This window comes from Perissodus microlepis, chromosome 15 (genome assembly GCF_051167445.1).
Source record: "Perissodus microlepis isolate ML-2025 ecotype Zambia chromosome 15, ASM5116744v1, whole genome shotgun sequence".
Lineage (NCBI taxonomy): Eukaryota > Metazoa > Chordata > Actinopteri > Cichliformes > Cichlidae > Perissodus > Perissodus microlepis.
In genome coordinates this window covers 7649949-7670331 of record NC_140475.1, presented here as the reverse complement: position 1 = coordinate 7670331, position 20383 = coordinate 7649949, and the positions used below count along the sequence as shown (strand labels likewise).

The following is a 20383-nucleotide window of genomic DNA, read 5'->3' as shown; positions in this document are numbered from 1 at the left end:
AAACAGAAAGAAAGAAAGTCTTTAGATTTCATTTAATTAAAGCAGAAATTGACATTATCTCCCACTCATGTCCAAGTGTGTGGTATGAACAATCTTTCAGAGTAGAAACAAAGAAAAGGAAAAAAGCGCACACCTTTCCAATTACAGTGCAAATCCAAAAGTACCAACATTTAAGCCACACTTACTCTGTGAGACCAAGTATAGTCTCCTTCTTGTAATCAGCATCAGAGCTGAACCGCTGAACGTCCACACCACGGCCGAGCCCCTGCAACACCTGTGCCTGGGTAAAGTCTGTCAGACGCTCGTTGTACATATGCAGCTGGCTGATCAGCTTTTGCAGCTCCTCGGGCCAATCTGAATACGAGGACACGTGCTGTGTGACCAATCGAATCAGCTCCTTTGGATCAGCCTGTGAGAAGCAAAATAAATTTCACATTTTTACCCTCATGGTTCCAGGGGCTGCTTTAGACTTCAACAGTAGAAGAAGGAGTAGTGGTATATGAAAAAGTACAGGCACTGTGGGTCTCTTAGCAGTTTGGCTGCTTGGCTTTAATTTATGGTTTTTGCTGTATAATGGAGATGGTTTGTAGTTTTTCAATTTCTAATATTACATTACAGAAATTTATAGTTTCAACAGCTGGTGGAACCACCTTTAGCAGCAACAGCATGATGTAATTGTTTCCTGTATGACTTTATTGTTGTGGAAGAATTTTGGCCCACTCGTATTTACAACGTTGCTTCAGTTCATTGATGTTTTTGCACCGCTCTCTTACGGTCCTGCCACAGGAATTCATTTTCTTTTCATTTTTCCCTTCTTCTTTTCATCGTATCATATCGCTTCATAGCGCCACATCACAAGAGTCACCTCAAGGCCCCGTGAGCTAAAGACCCTACAATAACTGAGAGAAAACCCCAACAATCAGATGGCCTGCCATGAGTAAGCACTTGAGGATAATGGGAAAACTCCTTTTTAACAGGAACACACCTTCAGTAGAAGCAGCCTCGGGAATTCAATTCAGTTTTATTTATATAGCACCAAATCACAACAGCAGTCACTTCAAGGCACTTTATATTTGAAGGTAAAGACCCTACAATAAGGAGGCAGCCATCTGCCACAACCGGTTGGGGGTAAGGGAGGTAGACGGGATAAAGGAAACAATGCGGAAGAGCGCCACATGTGGATGCTGACTAGGCCATTGAAACTTTGACCAAACAAGCCATTCTTGTTCAGTCGTTTTCCAATTGTGCCTTTGCTTGTACATCCACACCTGGGTATATTGTGGTATTGTACACCTGGCTGCTATTTACTATCTTAATTCCTATGGAAGCAACAATGGTGTACTTCTTTTTCACAGGACTGCACAGAGTGCTTTAAAACCCTCTTTTTAACATGGTTGTATTTTATGCTTAAAATAAAAATTTAATTCACTCGAATGTCCAATTACCACAGATTGTTGTGCAAATGACTTTGAACTTGTGACCTTGTTCAGAAGTCATGCTCTGTATATAGCGCAACTTAACATAAAATCCAGCAAAGACAAACTGAGTCTCTCTTTCCTCCCCATAATTTGATTTGAAATAAAATTCTAGGGTGCACTATACGGTTTTAGAGCCATGTTGGACCAAATGCACACTATTCTTGAAGCTCATCATTAAACAGTGTCACACACTGAGCTTCAAACACTGCTGCACTGCATGGTATGTAAAACTTCACAGGTTTCTGCTGCTTTGCTGTGAAAAACTAATGAGGCTATTTTCAAAAATGGCAATAATTTAGAAAAAAGGTGGGGGCAGACCAACTTGGTCCAGACTTATATCAATTTGCTTGGTACACCCCAGTAAAATCACGCAATTTCAAATATACACCTATTACTATTCCACGTCGGGAGATTACAGGTAAATGTATCAGGAACCGTAGCTGTCACCTTGATTCAGGCCAATAGGAAGTTAGATTGTGGCGACACATTTATGATTGAAACTGTCATATAAACAGGGGTGCACATAAGTGGTCCGCAGGTGTGCATTCGCTGTCAAAATAAAAGATGCGCACCAGATAAGAAGTTGCAACGCACGATTGCGTACATAAGATTTTCTGGAGGAGGACAGACATTTGTTTAGAACCCTTAAAGATGTCGAAGAAGCAAGCTCCTTTAAGCAATTAATAATAATAATAATAATAATGGATTGGATTTATATAGCGCTTTTCAAGGCACTCAAAGCGCTTTACAATGCCACTATTCATTCACTCTCACATTCACACACTGGTGGAAGCAAGCTACGGTCGTAGCCACAGCTGCCCTGGGGCAGACTGACAGAAGCGAGGCTGCCATATCGCGCCATCGGCCCCTCTGGCCAACACCAGTAGGCAGTAGGGTAAAGTGTCTTGCCCAAGGACACAACAACCAGGACAGAGAGCCCGGGGATCGAACCAGCGACCTTCCGGTTACAGATATGCTTCCCAACCCCCTGTGCCACCAATTACTTTGGTGTTCCTCCACCTCCAAAGAAATGTCAGAAGGAGTCTGAACCGCAAAAGAAGCACGTATTCTCAGAAAAGTGGTTGCAGGAGGTGAGCTGGCTTCAAACAAATGATGAACGCACAGAGATGTGGTGCAGAATATGCCGTGAACATCCCACTCTAGCGGACAAAAACAGTGCCTTTTATATGTCCACGAACGCGCGTTGCAGCTTCTTATCTGGTGCGCGTCTTTTATTTTGACATTGAATGCGCACCTGCGGACCACTTATGTGCACCCCTGTGTATAAACTTACAGGCAGGTGAATGTTGTATCTCTCTCATCGCCTCTGTTCTAATTAAATAAGCCCCTGAATTTGGTTTTTGGCACCTTATATGTTGTCGCCCAGCAGGATGATATGGTTTACTTCATGATCTTATTTGCCTAAGGTAATTATGGCTGCTGGAAATGTGTGAGCTTGAAAACAGAGGTGTATGTCTGTCTCTCTGCGTCTCTTCCTCTTCTCGCTATCCCTGTGTGCCTTTAGATGTGGCCTCAGCAGCAGACATGGTGGCGGATTCACTGTTCAAAAGCAGGATAGGAAAGGAACAGAGGTAGAAAGGGGAGAATATTAAAAGTGGAGCAAGGAAAGATATGAAGTCAGAGGAGGCAGTCAAGGGATGAGAGAAGGAAAGTAAGGGTAGAATGGGCGGGGGAGTTGTTTTTTTCTTTTTCTAAATGCTGGCACCGTCTTGGACACCGTTTTTCACAGAAAGGAGAATGACACAAAAAAGAAAGAACACAGAGTGAGAAAGAAAGTCTGCTAAAACTGTGATGGACAGGCTGATGTTTGAAGAACATGATGAAATACTGTTTGCATTAACTCCCTCACTCTCTCTGTGCTTTTCCCCCCCATCAGGATTTCGCCGCTACCTCTCTGAAAAATATTTCCCCTTGAATTTAAAAAAATTAATAAAAAAATACTTCCATCCCTCACCACTCATTATTAAAGAATCTCTGAAATCTTTCGTCTTTCTAATAAGTATTCTTTACGATCCCAGTTATCTTCAAAGTAAGCAAGTAAGACCTCTGCTCTTTCTTCTTTTTCCTCTTATGTATGCGATTGCTTTTTTCATTATTTTAAAATATCTTCAAACGGGATTTTGTCCTCCTTCAAAGAGAAGAACGTATAAAACGTATGTAAAATATAATGGAATAAGGTAGGTGTGTGCACAGCTGGGAGGGACGGGGGAGCCAGACCTCTCCCTTCAGCTATTCCACTGGTGTTGCAGGCTCTTTCCCCCACCAGCACCATCACCTTACTGTGATGCTTCTTAAGAGGGAACAGAGTAAAAATAAAGAGCCTCTGTCACACAGCCAAATCTTTTCAAACACGCTTCTGCTCTCATTTCAGTCTTAATTTCCCATGTTATTATACTTCAGTCACAACTCTGTACCCATCAAAAACTCCTTTGAATTATGAAATAAAATATTTTCATAGTGATATTTGTGAGTTTGTCAAGTTCGCCATCCTGATTAAATATTAATGTGCTATCATTCAGTGCCGTTTTCCTCATTACCTCCCAGTGTTTCGCCTGCAGATAATAGCACCATGTAAAACTTTGATGCACGCTGGCGCAATGAGAAGTCATATGAGCGTGTTCAACATGTTTTATATCTATTGCATGGGAACACTTTCAGAAGGTATACCATATTGTACAAATCCAGGTAAAATGTATGGCTGAGTATACAGTTCTTGACAAGGTCTGATGAGCTTTGTGAGGCTGCAGGCACAACAGCGGTTTTAGGTCAAATGTCAAGATTAAAAAGCAGACAGACAGCTGCAAGCTTGAATAAGTGTTGCAAATTTTATGGTATCTCATCCACTTATACCCAGAAAATTTCACCGTAGGAAAAGTCAGGGGATCAATGGCATTATTAACATATAAGCTTTTGGGATTCATAAATATCTACAACCTCATGTGCGACACTAGATGACTGGCATTTATCACTATCAACATCAACGCCTCAACATCCACATTTTAAGAGGTTCAACTGGAAATCTGAACAAAAGAACACTGACCAAATTACCCACGTCGGACACTCCTTTTATAAGTGCCACAACGTTTTTGTCTTTGATACCGACCTCAGAGAAGACACACCCAGACAATGCATTCAGTGCACAGCCATTCATTAAAATCTGTGCTCCACGTATGGTGAGTGTTTAATATTTTATTCCAGCCTAATTTAGCAGTCAACTGTGACCAGGTCAGCAATATATCCTCAAAGTTATAAGAAATAATGCAATATTTCAAGAAAGTTTGTGATATGCACTGCATTTATGATGATATAGAAAAAAAACATTATATTACATTATACTATTTACTCTAGTTTGTGACTGGACCTTGCAGACAGCAGCATCTATTAGTGCAAACCAAACTAAGCACATTTTGCATCTTTCTTTTCCAGACTTATGGTCTGGCAACCCAGATGAAGTGTGACTTTATTTACAGCAGCAGCATTACATAAATAGCATAAATCAAATGTAAGAACAAAAGAATAACATAAGTGCTTGACACTTAAAATTGATTTAGCCTTGTAAGTCTTCAGGAGCTGCACGGTATTATTACATAATAAAGCTGTCTGGGATGTTGTAGCTTGGTTCAAGCTTTTAAACTAGTTACTTAAAGCCCTCCTTTTCCACCATGAAACTCCATCAGTAACATCCAGGCAGCATTTGCTCTTCCTTTTTACTGCAAGTGTCTCCTTTTTATTAGCCTGGCTGTACTTGGTGTGTTTTGGTGAAGTTAATCTGTTTTACGCTTTTATATTATTGTGTTTTGTCAGACTAGTCTCCTTGTTTTGCCTGCTGGGAAGTGTAATTAAAAGGCATTGCTACATCATTTATGTCATCATGGTATCATACATTTATATTATGATATAAATATGATACGGCACATGCCTGTCAACCAGTGAGCAAATGGGCATTCCTTCCCTTTTTTTGAAGCATGTGACTTTTTCTCCATTTATTTATTATTTCGTATAGACCGTCTCCTTTACTCCAGGGAGTAAAAAGTGATGAATATTTATCGATTCATCACTTTTTTTTAAACAAGTAAGTTCAAAGTACTTTATGTTCTACTTTGCTAAGCTATATTTCCTCCCAGCATTTACTGGTTGTCATTCAACTCACTCCAGTGTAAAATAATTAGATGTTTGGCAAAGAAGTTTCTGCGAGAAACAACACCTCCTTTGCATCACTAATGTGGGTGAAACTATATTACCTCTCAACTTCCGAGCAGTCTGAAAGTCCAACAGTGCAATCAATAACAAAATAGTAACTTCTTCTTTTTTTTTTTTACAGAACACTCATATGCGCACATTTTTCTGATTAACCTAGTATTTAACACATTCTCTCTTGCCTTCTGTGATAAGGATTGAATAGAAGTCATAAAGAGTCTCCCCCTCTCTCTCTCCAGACAGTATCCCAGTAATGATGTAATTAGTTTTATTTATGTCTTGTTTAACACTTAGCTATACAGTCAGTGGCCTCATTAGCACTAATTCTGTAAATGGTGTATACAGTATGTGCGCATAATTAGTGAGAAGACAGGGCGGGAAAAAAATGAGTTATCACCTCCGAAGGAATAATTACTCCATAAATAGGCGTGGCTGCACTGTGGGTCACAATACACCATGAAGGGGAGTGATCGTAAGAAAAGCAGCAGAAGCAAGAGGAGTAGGAGTAACTTAGCAGAGTCAAACTTATGCATCTAATCAAAGGTTTGGAGACTACTTGGTCTGAAACATTCCCAGTCAGCTGCAACAGTGCTTTTAGAGGACATATTTGTCTAATAGGACCCTTTCTGCAGTGGCTCTGCTTTACAGAGTTCTCATGGGTAAAATATAGACTGCTAATGATTGTGCTACAAGACTGCAATTTGTACCATTGCGATATGTGCACAAAAAGAGGAAGGAAAAGTCATTGGAATCGTGGTGCTTTCCAACTCATTACTCCACTTAACTCAGCTACAGTGAACTGGCACAGCGGTCCAGCACTTTCAAGGTCACCTCCCTTAACTGGCAGCTGGAATTCTGCTGTGGACGTTTTTGAAATTGTAAAAAAGAAAAAAATCCCTATGTAATAACTGGACAGTATCAAAAGTTTGTAGATGTAAGCAAGGTGCTGGTTTAAAAACCCATCATAATGCTATGGAGAGAGCACTTTGAGCTTTGCTTTCAGGTTGAATCAGAAACAAATCTATAAAGTTAATAACTGTGGAAATATTTTTTCCAGTTCAGTGACTCCATCTTCAAATACAAAGTGGGATTTTTTTATTCTAAAACTAAATGTCATAATGAGATATACAAAGACCTAAGCAGGTTTTCCGGATCATATACTCTGGCTCTCTGTGTTTATATAGTACAATTGGGTATGCTTTAAATGTTTATCTGTGTGTGTGTGTGTGTGTGTGTGTGTGTGTGTGTGTGTGTGTGTGTGTGTGTGTGTGTGTGTGTGTGTGTGTGTGTGTGTGTGTGTGTGAGAGATCAATACTCAATAAGCGAGAGAATGGCAGCTCCAGGCAAAGATAAATGGCTGAGTGAAAAATCTCAATCTCTCTAGTCAGCACATTGCCATACAGCAGATGCACATTCGCAGCTACAATTATGCAAAGCACATGCATTCTCACACACAAACGCACACAATAATACACACACTCACACATTACAAAACTGACAAGCACAGGTAAACAGACCGCAACACTTACATAAAAACAGGCTATTTTGCAATATCACCATAAACAGGGCAATTAACATAAGGAGCACCTCTATTTAGCAAATGAACACTTGAGCCACTCTGATGAAAACTTCCAGTGGCAGCAAATGGAAATCGGTTCATTAAGCCTTAGGGAATAATGGAAACCCAGCCTCCGTATCGCAAAGCCACGAGTCGCTCCGTCATGCTTGGGTGCCATAATCAGATGGGAAAGTAACAGTTAAGGACCTTCAAAGTCAATAGTGGGAACAGAATCTTTAAGAAGTTTGGAGTTGTAAAGGCCGCGAGTGTTATAAAACAGCTGAACAGGGCTAACATGGGTAAACTCCTATTTTAAAATTGGACAGAAAATGTCATCTCAGCGTTTTATGATGGACAATAAGCATATCAGTTATACTTTCATGTATTTAGAGTCTCTCTAAGACTTTGGCCTTACCTTGAGTGAACATGCTGAATGCTAATAAATGAATCTCAAATTTATTACAGTGATTTTTTACCTTAAATATATAAATAGAGGCAATCAAAGAGAAAAGAATGATATGATTGTAAATTAAATGTTTTGAATACATTGCTAAATACATCAGATATTTTTTATCTTATGTAATTTTATATTTTTCATAGCTTCTTCTTAGCAAAACTGCTACATTGTCAGATGTCAACAATTATTATTAAGTCTAATGTTAAACAATGGTTAACAAACAGATAATTTATCACCAAACAAAAATGTCACGGAAATTTCACGGCATTTTGATCATTTTTCCCCGAGCACCAAGTATAGCGGAATTGGCTCGGTTTGTCCCCAGTATACCTTTTTTTGCTTTCTTCTAAGCACTAATCATGCTAGGGCCTTCATCTGGGTCGGATTGACTACTTTTTCTTTTTAAATATTTACCTATTGCTATTACGCGCAGCGTGGTCTCACAGCATGTAATTTCTTCTGCCCATTACTAATCAGGCGGAACCAGATAATCTTCCACGGCACACCTGACCATTTCTCGCAGCACAGGTTGGGAAACACTGCTGTAACACTCAAACTCAACAACTCCCCCTAGAGTTGTGTCAGGTTTATAAATCAGATATTATAGAAATATTGCATAATTCTTGGGAAAATTAGGATTCCTACAACACTCAGTATTTATAGCAATATACCAACTTGTGGTGTTGATTTTAATTATTGCATATTTAACGCTAACCTCTTGCTAACATATTTATGGGAAGCCCAAGCAACTCTGTATGAATGATGTCAGTGAAAACAAATGTCAAGCAGCAGTCACAAGTATTATACATAATACTAAAAAAAATAAAATATAAAAACAAGCTGTTCATTGAGGCTTTAAAAACACATCAAACACCTTGAGTAAATCCACAGAGAGTTCCATTTCTATTTGCAATTGAATGACTTCAGTGGCTTGAGTGTTTGGCGTCTTATTGCCTGGGCATGGAATTATGTGATAGCGACAAGAGAATTGAAAGAGCGTGAGAGTTATTGAGACAGTGTTACTGCTCTTCAAGTACCAAGTGGGAAACACTTTGAGACAGCGTGACACACCACAACACACAAACGCACATACAAATGCGCCCCCCGCTGTCACGGGAAAACAGATCTTAAACTGGAGCTCATACAATAATGTGTGCCAACTGTGATACATGAATGCAAAAAACAAAAGCAGGCGCGCAAATGCTTCACGTATGCCCAAATATAAAAAAACACATGCTTTGGTAGGTAATTTTTTCCCCCCATAACCTCATTTGCAATGCAAAGCAAGCATGCGCATGAAATATAGATACGCGCACCCTGTCATACATATCTGAAATGCAATATCACATTAAGTACAATGTGCGCCTTAATAGATAAGAGAAAGCAAGAGCTAAAGAAAGCACAAGAAAATTGTATAAAGCATGCAGAGTTAAGATAGTATTGTAAATAGAGAGGCCTGAGATTCAACAAGAGTGAGGCAGGCCTATTGGGAAAAAAGCCTAAACCGAACGCAGAATGAACAGGAAACGATAGCGGACAGAGCAGCATAATGTGGATGGAGAGAAGCATCATGGAAACACATAAACCAGAAATGTCATACCAACAAAGCAAACCATTTGACTTAACTGACAATGGTGGGGCATAAAAGGAAACATAAAAAAAGCACACAGCAGAGGAGAGAGGGGAAAAAATCCAATAGGAAAAAATATGTGAAAGTGGAGAAAGAGAGTAGATAGGTTGAAAGTTTTTTTCCAATAACGCTTCTTTCACTGTTGGTAAAAATGGCCACTACTTCTTCAATAAGAGAGGCGAGCGAAGACGAGACCTGGAACATAATGATAACAAGCACTCACTCTTGTAGAACATACTAAGACTGGAAAAAAAGGAAAAGGAAATGACAACTTTAAAAAAAAAAGAAAAAGGAAAAAAATGAAGAAATGAGCTAAAAATGAAAGTACAACTGCTAAAGTGTGGAGAAGAAGGAAAAAGCTGTATATATTTTAAGTTAATGGACTTGAACTTCACTTGAGGCAGGAGTTCAGGGAGTGATTACTGCCATTAGGATGCAGGAAGGATGTGTGCGTCACTGCGTGCGGATGAGTGTGTGCGCGGAGAGCAACTTACTGGTGTGCTTGTGTGAGCGGGAATGTGAGAGCGTGCAATTCTAACCTTGAATGTCAACTGGGACACACTTATCCACTTCTTCTGCTGGCCTCTTTCCTTTTTTCTGTTCTTTTATTTCAACATTTTACCTCCCTTCTTCTACCTGAACTAAAACCCATGAGAGCCAGGATCCACTCAAAGAAAAGGTCAGAGCCATTTCTTCAGTTATTCTCTGCCAATCACCCCCCACCCCCACCCCCACTTTGCAGCCTCTTCTTTCACTTCTCAATCACATTTTCTGATCTCTTGTTTTTCTTGCCTTACTTAGAAAAAGAAGATGCTGTGTACACACAGAAACATGCTTAAAACTTCTTCACGAGCAATAGCTGGTACACAATGCATTGCTGGTTTAAACTAAAGCACAATTAAACTGCATTAGTATTCAGATGTGTAAAAGGATAATTACAGTCATTTTCCCAGCTTGTTCCATTTCTGATGGCTAATTATTATTTGGCATTTTTTTGTCACTCTTTTTTAAAAATCTTACTTTGTCCTCCTACATCTGCGCAGCCAAGCGGCATTTGAACCACGTCAATTGTGCCTGTAGTCTCGCTGATCCCACTATTCTATCGTCATAACAAAATTAAGCTGTGCAGCAAATAGTCTTCAAATCCATTAATTTATTTGTAATGAAAGATAACTGAAGGAATCAAATGAGAATGAGAACCGCTAACTGGTAAAGTGAGTAATACTGAAGTATAATGGCAAACGTCAAGGGCTAGGATAGAGCTGAATGCATGTTGTATGAAAAAGAAAACAAAGGTGAGTGTGTATATATGAGTGTGAGTACACGTGTCATGAAAACATGAAAAAAACCTATTTAAAACTGAAAATTATATATTGCTCCTTACTTCGGCAGACAAACAGAATTCACGCTGCATCAAGCATAATATTCAACCAATGAAACAATGTTTCTGTTGACAGTATGACAGTGAATTCAAAACTTCATAGATAATTACAATAATTATATTTTTGCATTAAAAATATCATTTTATTTGAAGAGACTGCACATACTACTGGATTAACCCTTATAGAAACATAAATAATGCATTTAGGAATTAACAGTACTGTTAATTTAGGGCATTTATGTGGCATAAACCTTACACTGGATGATAATATTATGCATCTTCTCTTACATTTCATTGTTTTTATATGATCGAGTTGATCTGCCTCGTCTCCAGTCTTCTAAAAACTCTAGGATCTCGCACCCTCCAGTCACACACAGATTTCAGGTTCATAAGGAGGTATAGTTTGTAATAATGCAGACCTCCACCTGAGCTGTCAGACTTACCCGACCTCCCAGACCCAACACAGTGTCCATCAATTTCTAACAAAGGGGTTTGCCCTATCTAAACATATTGATTCCCCTTCAGCTGCCTCTCATTGATGCGAATGGCCATGCTTTTTCTGGACAGAAACACACATGCAGTAAACCTACACTCCCACTGTATTATACTGGTTAGTACTGGCTTCCTTGTCCTTCTTCACCTGCTCCTTTGTGACTTACTGAAATCGGTGCTGCTTATGGTAGAATGCTGATTATTACTGAAATTAACTGGCTCAATCTTTATTTATAAATCAAATCACGTTTGCACTGTTAGATCACCCAGACTCACACAGACGCATTTCTTGTGATTGTGGACAGTTTGCTCTGACATTTAATGTCTATGATAGTATTTCCTCCTTAAATAAATGTCAAACAAAAGCATACATAAAATTTCATTTCAAAAGCCATACACACATCTATATTCACTCCACCCGTTATTGAAGCAACCTTGAAACAAACTTAAACCACAGGTGAAACACTGTTTTGCAATGATCCTCCCAACCAGTAAAATGCACTGCCTAAAGAGCTAACTCCTGCACTGAGGCTCTAAAGTTTCAAGACCTATCTTCAAAAAATAATCTGTTCACAGCACATCAAGATTTTGTGTCCTAGCTGCTTAAAACTGGATTCTTTTGTCTGTGCGTTCAACAGCTGCACTGCAGTGCATTTTCTAAGCATCCCAAAAGCAGCTTTCTGCACCACTTGACTAAAGATATGTGGTAAATCTATTTTTGACAGAAGCCAAGTCATGCTGTAGAGCAGATGAGGCAGGGCAGAAGTCATACACAAGAACAGCATAGAGATTTTTATTTTTCAAAATAAAAGATGACATGCAAACAAACACCCCAGTTCTGAAACGCTCTTTGTGTATTTCCGAGCTGTGGAACAAAACAGTTTTGGCTACACAACATCACAGACATGCATCTAGTGTTGTCCCAAGGTAACATCAGAACATTTATTCATTCAACCACCCAAACACTCCCTCATACACAGAAATACACTGACCTGGTAAAGAGTGTGGTTCTTGTCCTTGAAGCAGGGCATGAGGCGCGAGTAGATCTGCAGGGAGTAGTAGTAGGCAGCCAGTTGGAGCGACAAGGCCGAGTGACACTGCTTCTCAAAACACCTGTTGGCATCCAGCACCTGCAGGTAAGAACAAATATAAGGACATGCAAGACAAACGATCATAGTGGCATTTTCACAAATTGACTCTTTGCTTTCAGCATTTTCTAAATCAAGAGGCCTGAGATGAAAGTAGACTACTGCATTACATCTCGCCTCTGTTTTCAGTCTTTGCACAGCCTAGCCTATGACGGTGGACTGTTCTCACACTGTTACACAAAGAGAGATGCATATTTACAACTTGTGAAATGTCTAACAACATGAGAGGTCAAATCAAAGGTGTAAAATGTCAAATGAAATAGATCGTGCAGACAAAATGCATTAGCTCAACTATCTGATGGTCTCAATAAAATAAAATCCAACTCCTTTTGTTACTAGGACATGTGCGAGTGTCCCCCTACCTGAGGCAGAGCAAGTAAGTAGGACAGAGCCAGCATCATGTCCCTGGGAAATGCATCGTTGGCCAGCTGGAGCAATACTGTAAAGGACAGAGAGAGGTGAGACGATTTTAAAGCACTGATTACTAGGGGTGGGGGAAAAAATCGATTCTGTGTAGTATCGTAGATATAGTATATTAGATATAGTATAGTAGATATTTTGTTTGCTAATAATGTATCGATACAGGGACAGCAGAAATCGATATTTTGTTACAAAAAAGGTTTTAGTGCTCTGACTTCAGAGCATGTTGATCCTTTTTCTGAGCAAGAATCCTGACATTCCTTCACTGTCCAAATGTGTTTAACTTGTTTTTTGGCAGCAATAAACATGTTTTATTTTAATTAAGTTTAAAACTTTTTTATTTAATGTAAAATTATATTTTGTTTTAATTTACTTTCAAATTCTTCAGTTGCTGAAGGGGCTGCATAGTTTTCATAAATTGCATAGTTCAGAATAGCTATAATTGTACCAGATGGTTGCATTCAGTTAAGTTGGACTAGACTGTAATACAAACCGTTCAGTTTGTCAACAATAAAACTGAAATGAGAGAAAGACTGAGTGCGAGACTTTGATATTAGATAAAATGAATATTGATAAAGTTTACCTTTATGTACAGAATCTGAATATCGCAAAATATTTTAAAAAATTGCAATAATATCGTATCGTGCGTTAAGTATTGTGATAATATCGTATCGTGGGATGTATGGTGATTCCCACCTCTACTGATTACAGACTAGAAGAAGGAATATTGGACACAAATGAAGAAAAAAACCTTAAAATCCCTGAAAGGTTTGGTTTCTGTCCACCTTCACACTAAACTACTGCATGTATGTCTACATCTACCTGTATACAGTGGACTTGGCTATGAATGTGCAGGTTTCTGCAAGCACACAACCCGTTTCAAATACAGATCGTATTTATTAGTCAAAGACAAAGTACGGGTCCTTTTCTAATAAGTGCTCTCCAGATGAGCACAAACTTAATCAAAGTGCACTTTAATAGTGAATCCCCTGAATGCAAAATTTGCCTCTGTGTGGCTACCAACAGCAACTCTGTATGCTGCACCTTTCTCTTAGGGAGGCAGCCTAGCCCCCCAAAAGGGTTCTCCAATTCTAACACAGCCATCTCAGTTCAATCACAGCTACACAAGCTGTCAGCAGGACCACATTTAGCTATGATTAAACACTGACAGACTCACAAGGTGAAAACAACATCAGCCTTTATGAGAAAGATTAGACTGAGATTCACTACAGGCCTCAACAGGTCTATAAACAAAGCAGACTAAGTACTTAACACAAACTTAACTAAACTAAGCTATTTGCATTGCATGAGTAAAAGAAGGTAGTAAAAACATGAGATTCTATTGTGATGGGACAGCGCCAATGAGTTCTGTGATCAAGTCTAAATTATATTAAAATAGTATATATACACAATATATATACACAAACACAAATACATTAAAAAAATAAAACAGAATATGTATGAAGGGCGTCAAGTAACAGGCTGATCGCCCCTCTTTTCTTCCTGCAAGTAGATATGGCTCAGACCAAACCCATCTATGATCGTAACCTTTGTTCTGGTCTCAATCACACCTGCTGTTGTTTTGTAATTTGGTGATTTGATCTTACACTTTCAGGCCTACAGTATATAGATGAACTGACTAAACAGTTGGTTATACAGTTTATATATCGGCTTTTTAAGCTTGAGGCTTCTTCTTTTCATATTGCAAGTTTCATCTTATTATTTCAATCTATATGAACCTCATATAAGTTATTGTATAAAGCAGCTACAGAAGAAAACGACACCAGTATATACATATGACAGACCAAGGTAAAAGCTTCCAACATGTATTCCACAGTCGCAGTCTGAAGCATAATGAATGTAATGTGATTTTATATGTACAACGTTGTATATTAGCATATTAGTATATTAACATTAGCAGCCTCAACGACTACCGACCAGTTGCTCTAACACCTGTTATAATGAAGTGCTTCGAGAAACTGGTCCGACGTCACATCATGTCCTGCTTGCCACCCACACTCGACCCGCTCCAGTTTGCATACAGAGCTAACAGATCAACTGAAGATGCCATCGCTACAACGCTCCACACCACCATCTCTCACCTGGAAGTGCAGGGCCGTTACGCCAGGCTGCTCTTTGTTGACTTTAGCTCTGCTTTCAATACGATACTCCCGGACAGACTAATAGTTAAACTGCTGGAAATTGGACTTCCTTCCACCACCTGCCGCTGGATCAGAGACTTCCTCTCAGACCGTGTACAGAGAGTTAGAGTGGGGCCTCATCTTTCCTCAGCCCTTAGCCTCAACACCGGCTCTCCACAAGGCTGTGTACTGAGTCCCCTACTGTACACTCTGTACACACATGACTGTGTTAGTTCCCACCCAGACAACACAGTCATCAAGTTTGCAGATGATACCACCGTGGTGGGGCTCATCTCAGGGGGAGATGAGACTGCGTACAGAGCTGAAGTTCAGAGGCTGTCAGATTGGTGTGCAGATAACAACCTTGACCTCAATACCACCAAGACAAAAGAACTGGTAGTTGACTTCAGAAGGAGGAAGTCCGAGCTGCAGCCTGTCAGCATCAACGGGGAGTGCGTGGAAAGGGTCTCCAGTTTCAAGTTTCTGGGTGTGCACATAGACACAGACCTCCAATGGAGCTCTAACACCTCTGCGGTCTTAAAGAAGGCCCAACAGCGTCTCCACTTTCTGAGAATCCTCAGAAAAATGGACCTGAAGAAGGAGCTGCTGACCGTCTTCTACCGCTGCTCCATTGAAAGTGTGCTGACATATTGCATCGGTGTGTGGTTCTCCAGCTGCACCACAGCACACAGAAAGGCACTCCAGAGGGTCATCAACATGGCCCAAAAAATCATTGGACATCCTCTTCCCTCCCTGAAGGGCCTGTACAGCACTCGCTGTCTCAAGAGGGCACGCAGCATCCTACAGGACTGCACACACCCAGGACACCGGGTGTTTAAGCTGCTGCCGTCTGGCAGGAGGTTCAGGCTGCTGAGGTCCAGAACAAATAGACTCAAGGACAGCTTTTACAACAGGGCAATAGCCCTTATCAATGTAAATAGCTGACCTGACTGGATACCTCCCTGGACTTTTTTAGGGGGGAGGTAACAATGTTTAAAACAATAACAATAATATTTATATTTATAACAAGGTGCAATAATAATTAATGTGCAATAATAACAGTGTGCAATACACATACACTTATTCTTCTTTTTTTATACTAAGTTAATATACTGTGTTGTGTTGTTTGTTGCGTTGTGATGTGTCATATCGTGTCGTGTTGTGTTATATGTAGTGCCGACGTAGGACAGTTTTCCAATTTCATTGTACTACTGTACTATGTATGACTGTGCAATGACAATAAAGAGTTATCTTATCTTATCTTATCTTATATATAATGAAAGGCAGGCTTTCAGAGCACATTCTAATACATGAACTGGCATTTATTTAATCTTACTGATCAATCAAAGTGCTTTACGGGGTTCTATATACTTGAACCACTCACATCCAAAGACATTTTAGAAACATCATTTAACCTCCAGTTTATATGTATGCATAACTTTGGACTGTGGGAGGAAGTCAGTGTACTGGGAACCAGGAACTTTCTCGTAGTGAGGTGATAGCATAACTACTGAACTGCTGTGCCTTCCACTAAGTTTTCCCTTACGAGCATAAATAAGTCTTTGAGGCTTATTTGTAGTTATTCAGATACAAGGCATGTTATTATGTGACACAACTTAAATGCCTTTGAACTGCCATGGCGACACACACACTAACCCCTACATTGGGCAGATGGCTGCTTAGCCACTGAAATTTCGGCTTCTATAGCTCTGTACTCTGGACTTGAAAGCCCATCATGAACTGACCGTGCCAAAGTACTCAGAATCACTGGCAGGGCAACAGTGCTGTCATGACTGGTAATGGGACTGAAGTTTTTCTGTTCTTTTTTTCCTGCCAATATTACAAAGATACAGCATTAAAAATCCCAAACAGAATCACAAAGATTTTTTTAAAACACTGAAATGTTTGCTGCACGATCACCATTTAAAATTTAAATTCTGCATTGACGTGTAGAACTTGTGGGGTTTATGGTGGTACAGCAGCAGCAAACATTTAATGATTGAGAACTAATTAGTATGCATATTGATTAGCTTTTCATAAGTGAACAAAAACTAATCCCATTCAAAGTTAGCACGAGTATGAAACTGGGAACGAGTCCATGTTTATGCAGTGCCCCTAAGGCTGATGGGTTTTGGAGTGTCTACAGAGCTCTGGGCACAAGGATGGAGTTAACCCGAACAGCTTCCCTCTAGGCCACAATAGTTAGACACAATGAGACCAAAAACACACAACAGCACTCGCATGATTACAATTAAAAATATGTAGATGAACTTGATAAATTCCAAACACTGTAAGCGCATGGATGCTCTCAGTTAATCAATCACCAGCGAACAGACTCTGAGGAAACAACGGGAAGCAGCAGAGAGGATCAGACAGAATCACTTTGTAGTCTGAGACCCAAGGAGAACAGAAGCCTGCGTTGGTGATAAGAGCCCGAGACAAAATGAAACAGACAGAGAAAAGTAGAGCATGGACACTGGGAGGGAGACGGAGGCAGGGCACAGGAAGAGTCACACTGTAGAACAAAATGCACACTAATATGCATATGTGCACACACATGGTTGGAAGGGCATGGCTGAAGGTGCACAGTGTTGCATGTGCGAGCAGCAGCGAAGTAATGCACTAGTTTAAGGACAAATAACAGCTCTCTTAAGCAGTGTGCCCACCCTTCTCCTTTGCTCGTTTTTCTCTCCCCACCTCTCCTACCCCACGGGTTTCAATGAGCTACACCTCAGAATGAGCTGATTACACGCCTCTCTAAAGCTACAGATACCATCGGGACAGGAATTACCAGAGGGGTAAACACACACACACACACACAGACACACACACTAAATAGACAACCCTGCCTTTAAAGCATACAACATTTCTTCTTGTGAGAGTGTGTGTGTGTGTGTGTGTGTGTGTGTGTGCGCGCGCGCGTTTGTGAGTGAGTGCAGAGAAAGTGATAGAGACAACACACAGAAAAGTGGCTGCATTAGATGGGCTGTTTTTGTGTGTCTGCATCCACACACACACACACTCCTGCTCCTGTGTCAGCTAAATCGAGCACATTGTTAGTAGGTCGGTGAGACACTAACCTATTACTATTTCACCTGTGCAGGCAGTGTGGGGAAAAACAACTGATTAGAGCCTGGTCAACATTTGGCAAATGGCAGCACTCCATGCTGTGTGTCAGTGGAGTTTGGAGTCATGTGTGCAAATATGTGTGTGTCTCTACCTCTCTCTTTCTCCCCACTTGTCTTCACATCAAGTGCTTGTGTCTGCACCTTACTCAGCTCAATCCCATTGAGTCACTTTCCACTTGTGTCATCATTAATTACCTCCAACTTATCTAGGCCAGGTGAAAAATCGATATATTTATTTTCTTAAAGGCCATCTCCTAGTCTGTTTTTTAAGGACAGCCAGCGCGGCGGGCCGATACACCAGTCATTAATCGAAGGTTGTTATCGGACGCGATGCTGTCCAGAGTGGCTTTTCTCTTTCTCGACACGTCGCACTCTGCAGCTGCTCCGAAGGGAAGGTGACTTTTAAGAAAAGAGAGATATTCATTTGAATGACAGCGGCAACTGCAGAGAAGTTGGATTTGCTGAAATCCATGCGTTGGTCAAAGTGTGGAATTTTACATGCATTTGTATTACACGCAGACACACACACGTTTATTTTTGTAGTGTCATTGATTTTCGCGAGCAGCTGTGATCCATCATGCAGTGTGGCCTTGATGTTTTGACTTGATGCTATCTCTCTAGTATCTCTGCAGTGATGCAGCATTATTTACTGATGCGGTGGGATGCGTGCGGATACATTAATTAATCAGTGAGGCTATTCTTCCCGTGTTGTCCCCTAGTCGACCATGTATGGGCTCCCAGGCTAAGATAGATGAGAAGAGAAGAGGGCAGGGTGTCAAGGATGAAGCCAACTACGCTGTGCAAATACCATCCAGCTTCACTAAGATGTAGCGCTGAGGAAAAAGCTCAAGTTAAACAAAATTCAGCCTCAATCAAACACTTGGAAGCTGCTTTATCATAATAATAATTTTAAATCCTGGAAAATTTTTACAAGCAACCTGACAGTTGAGATCTTGCCAAATCAATGTACCAATAACTACCATTTCAAATTTAAATTATACAGCAAAAACCGTGGTAAGCACATTGACTTAGTGAGCAGCGACAGACAAGGTCAAAAAGTCTGAACAACTAGCTCTCAAAAACCCTCAAAAACTCCACTCAAATTCAGCCTGATTCCAAAATCCAATCTGGAGTAGAATTGAGTTGTAGTACACCAAGAATAATAAACAGTGAGGTTATAAATTTTATTAAAGGTTGGTTATGAAATTAGAAGTCAGAAACCCTGAATACCAAAAATAAATCAGAGGCTCGGGTTGGAGAAAGAAGCTTCTGCTGATGCAAAAAAAAGTTCTTACAAAATGGAAACCAGGAATTGTATGAGAGTTTATAAATTGAGAAGTCCACCATCCACAAATTGTGCGTAGATAAAAATGATTCAGTACTGTGGCTACTCCCCCTAGAAACCCTTTCCTGGCTAAAGCACTCAAACATAGTGCTCAGTGTAGGAAGCAGAAAAACAGGCAAAGACAAAGAAAGAGAAAGAGAAAGACCCAGGAAACAGACTTCATCCAGAAGAAATGGCACTAAAGAAGCAAATTCCAGACTTTACATACTATTTTATGGCAATATATTTGTTGTATAAACTCAGTGGCTACTTTGCTCAACTGCTTGTTAACACAAATACCTAAATAGCCAATCACATGAAAGCACCTCCCTGCTTTTAAGCATGTAAACATGATGAAAAGAACCTGCTGAAGTTCATACGGAGCATCAGAGCAGGGAAGAAAGGTGATTTAAATGGCTTTGAACGTGGCGTGGTTGTTAAGGCCAGGCAGGCTGGTCTGAGTATTTGAGAAAACGCTGATCTACTGAGATCAGCAGTTTCCACCATCTCTGGGTTCACAGAGAATGATCCGAAAAAGAGAAAATGTCCAGTGAGCGGCAGTTCCGTGGGAGAAAATGCCTTGTTGATGCCAGACTTCTTTGAGCTGACAGGAAGGAAACAGTAACTCAAAGAACAACTCGATACAACCAAGAGACCATCTTTGAATGCAAAACACATTTAACCTTGAAGCAGGTGGGCTACAACAGCAGAGGAGCACATTGGGAGCCACTCTTGTCAGCTAAGAACAGGTGAGATAAACAACACTCTCCTACATCAGCGGTTCAGGCTTCTGCTGGTGATGGTGTAATAGTGTGGGGAATGTTTTCTAGGCACACCTTGGACCACCAAATGCTTAATAGCAACTGAGCATTGTGTAAACACCACAGCCTACCTGAGTATTGCTGCTGACAGTGTACACATCATTTGATGGCTGCTTCCAGCAGAACATGCCACAAAGCTCAAATAATTTCAAACTGGTTTCTTGAACATAATAATGAGTTCACTTTA

General features: G+C 40.3%; 1 protein-coding gene across 1 annotated transcript in view; it reads right to left on the bottom strand.

Annotated features, from left to right (window-relative positions):
- The window catches only part of nbas (NBAS subunit of NRZ tethering complex), a 187215-nt gene that overhangs the window by 82113 nt on the left and 84719 nt on the right, over window positions 1-20383 (bottom strand). Inside the window, exons 40-42 of the mRNA XM_084954225.1 lie at window positions 12725-12801; window positions 12207-12344; window positions 186-409 (exon numbers count right to left, since the gene is read on the bottom strand). Of these exons, the coding sequence (XP_084810351.1) occupies window positions 186-409; window positions 12207-12344; window positions 12725-12801 (439 nt within the window). The remainder of the gene's footprint in view (window positions 1-185; window positions 410-12206; window positions 12345-12724; window positions 12802-20383) is intronic.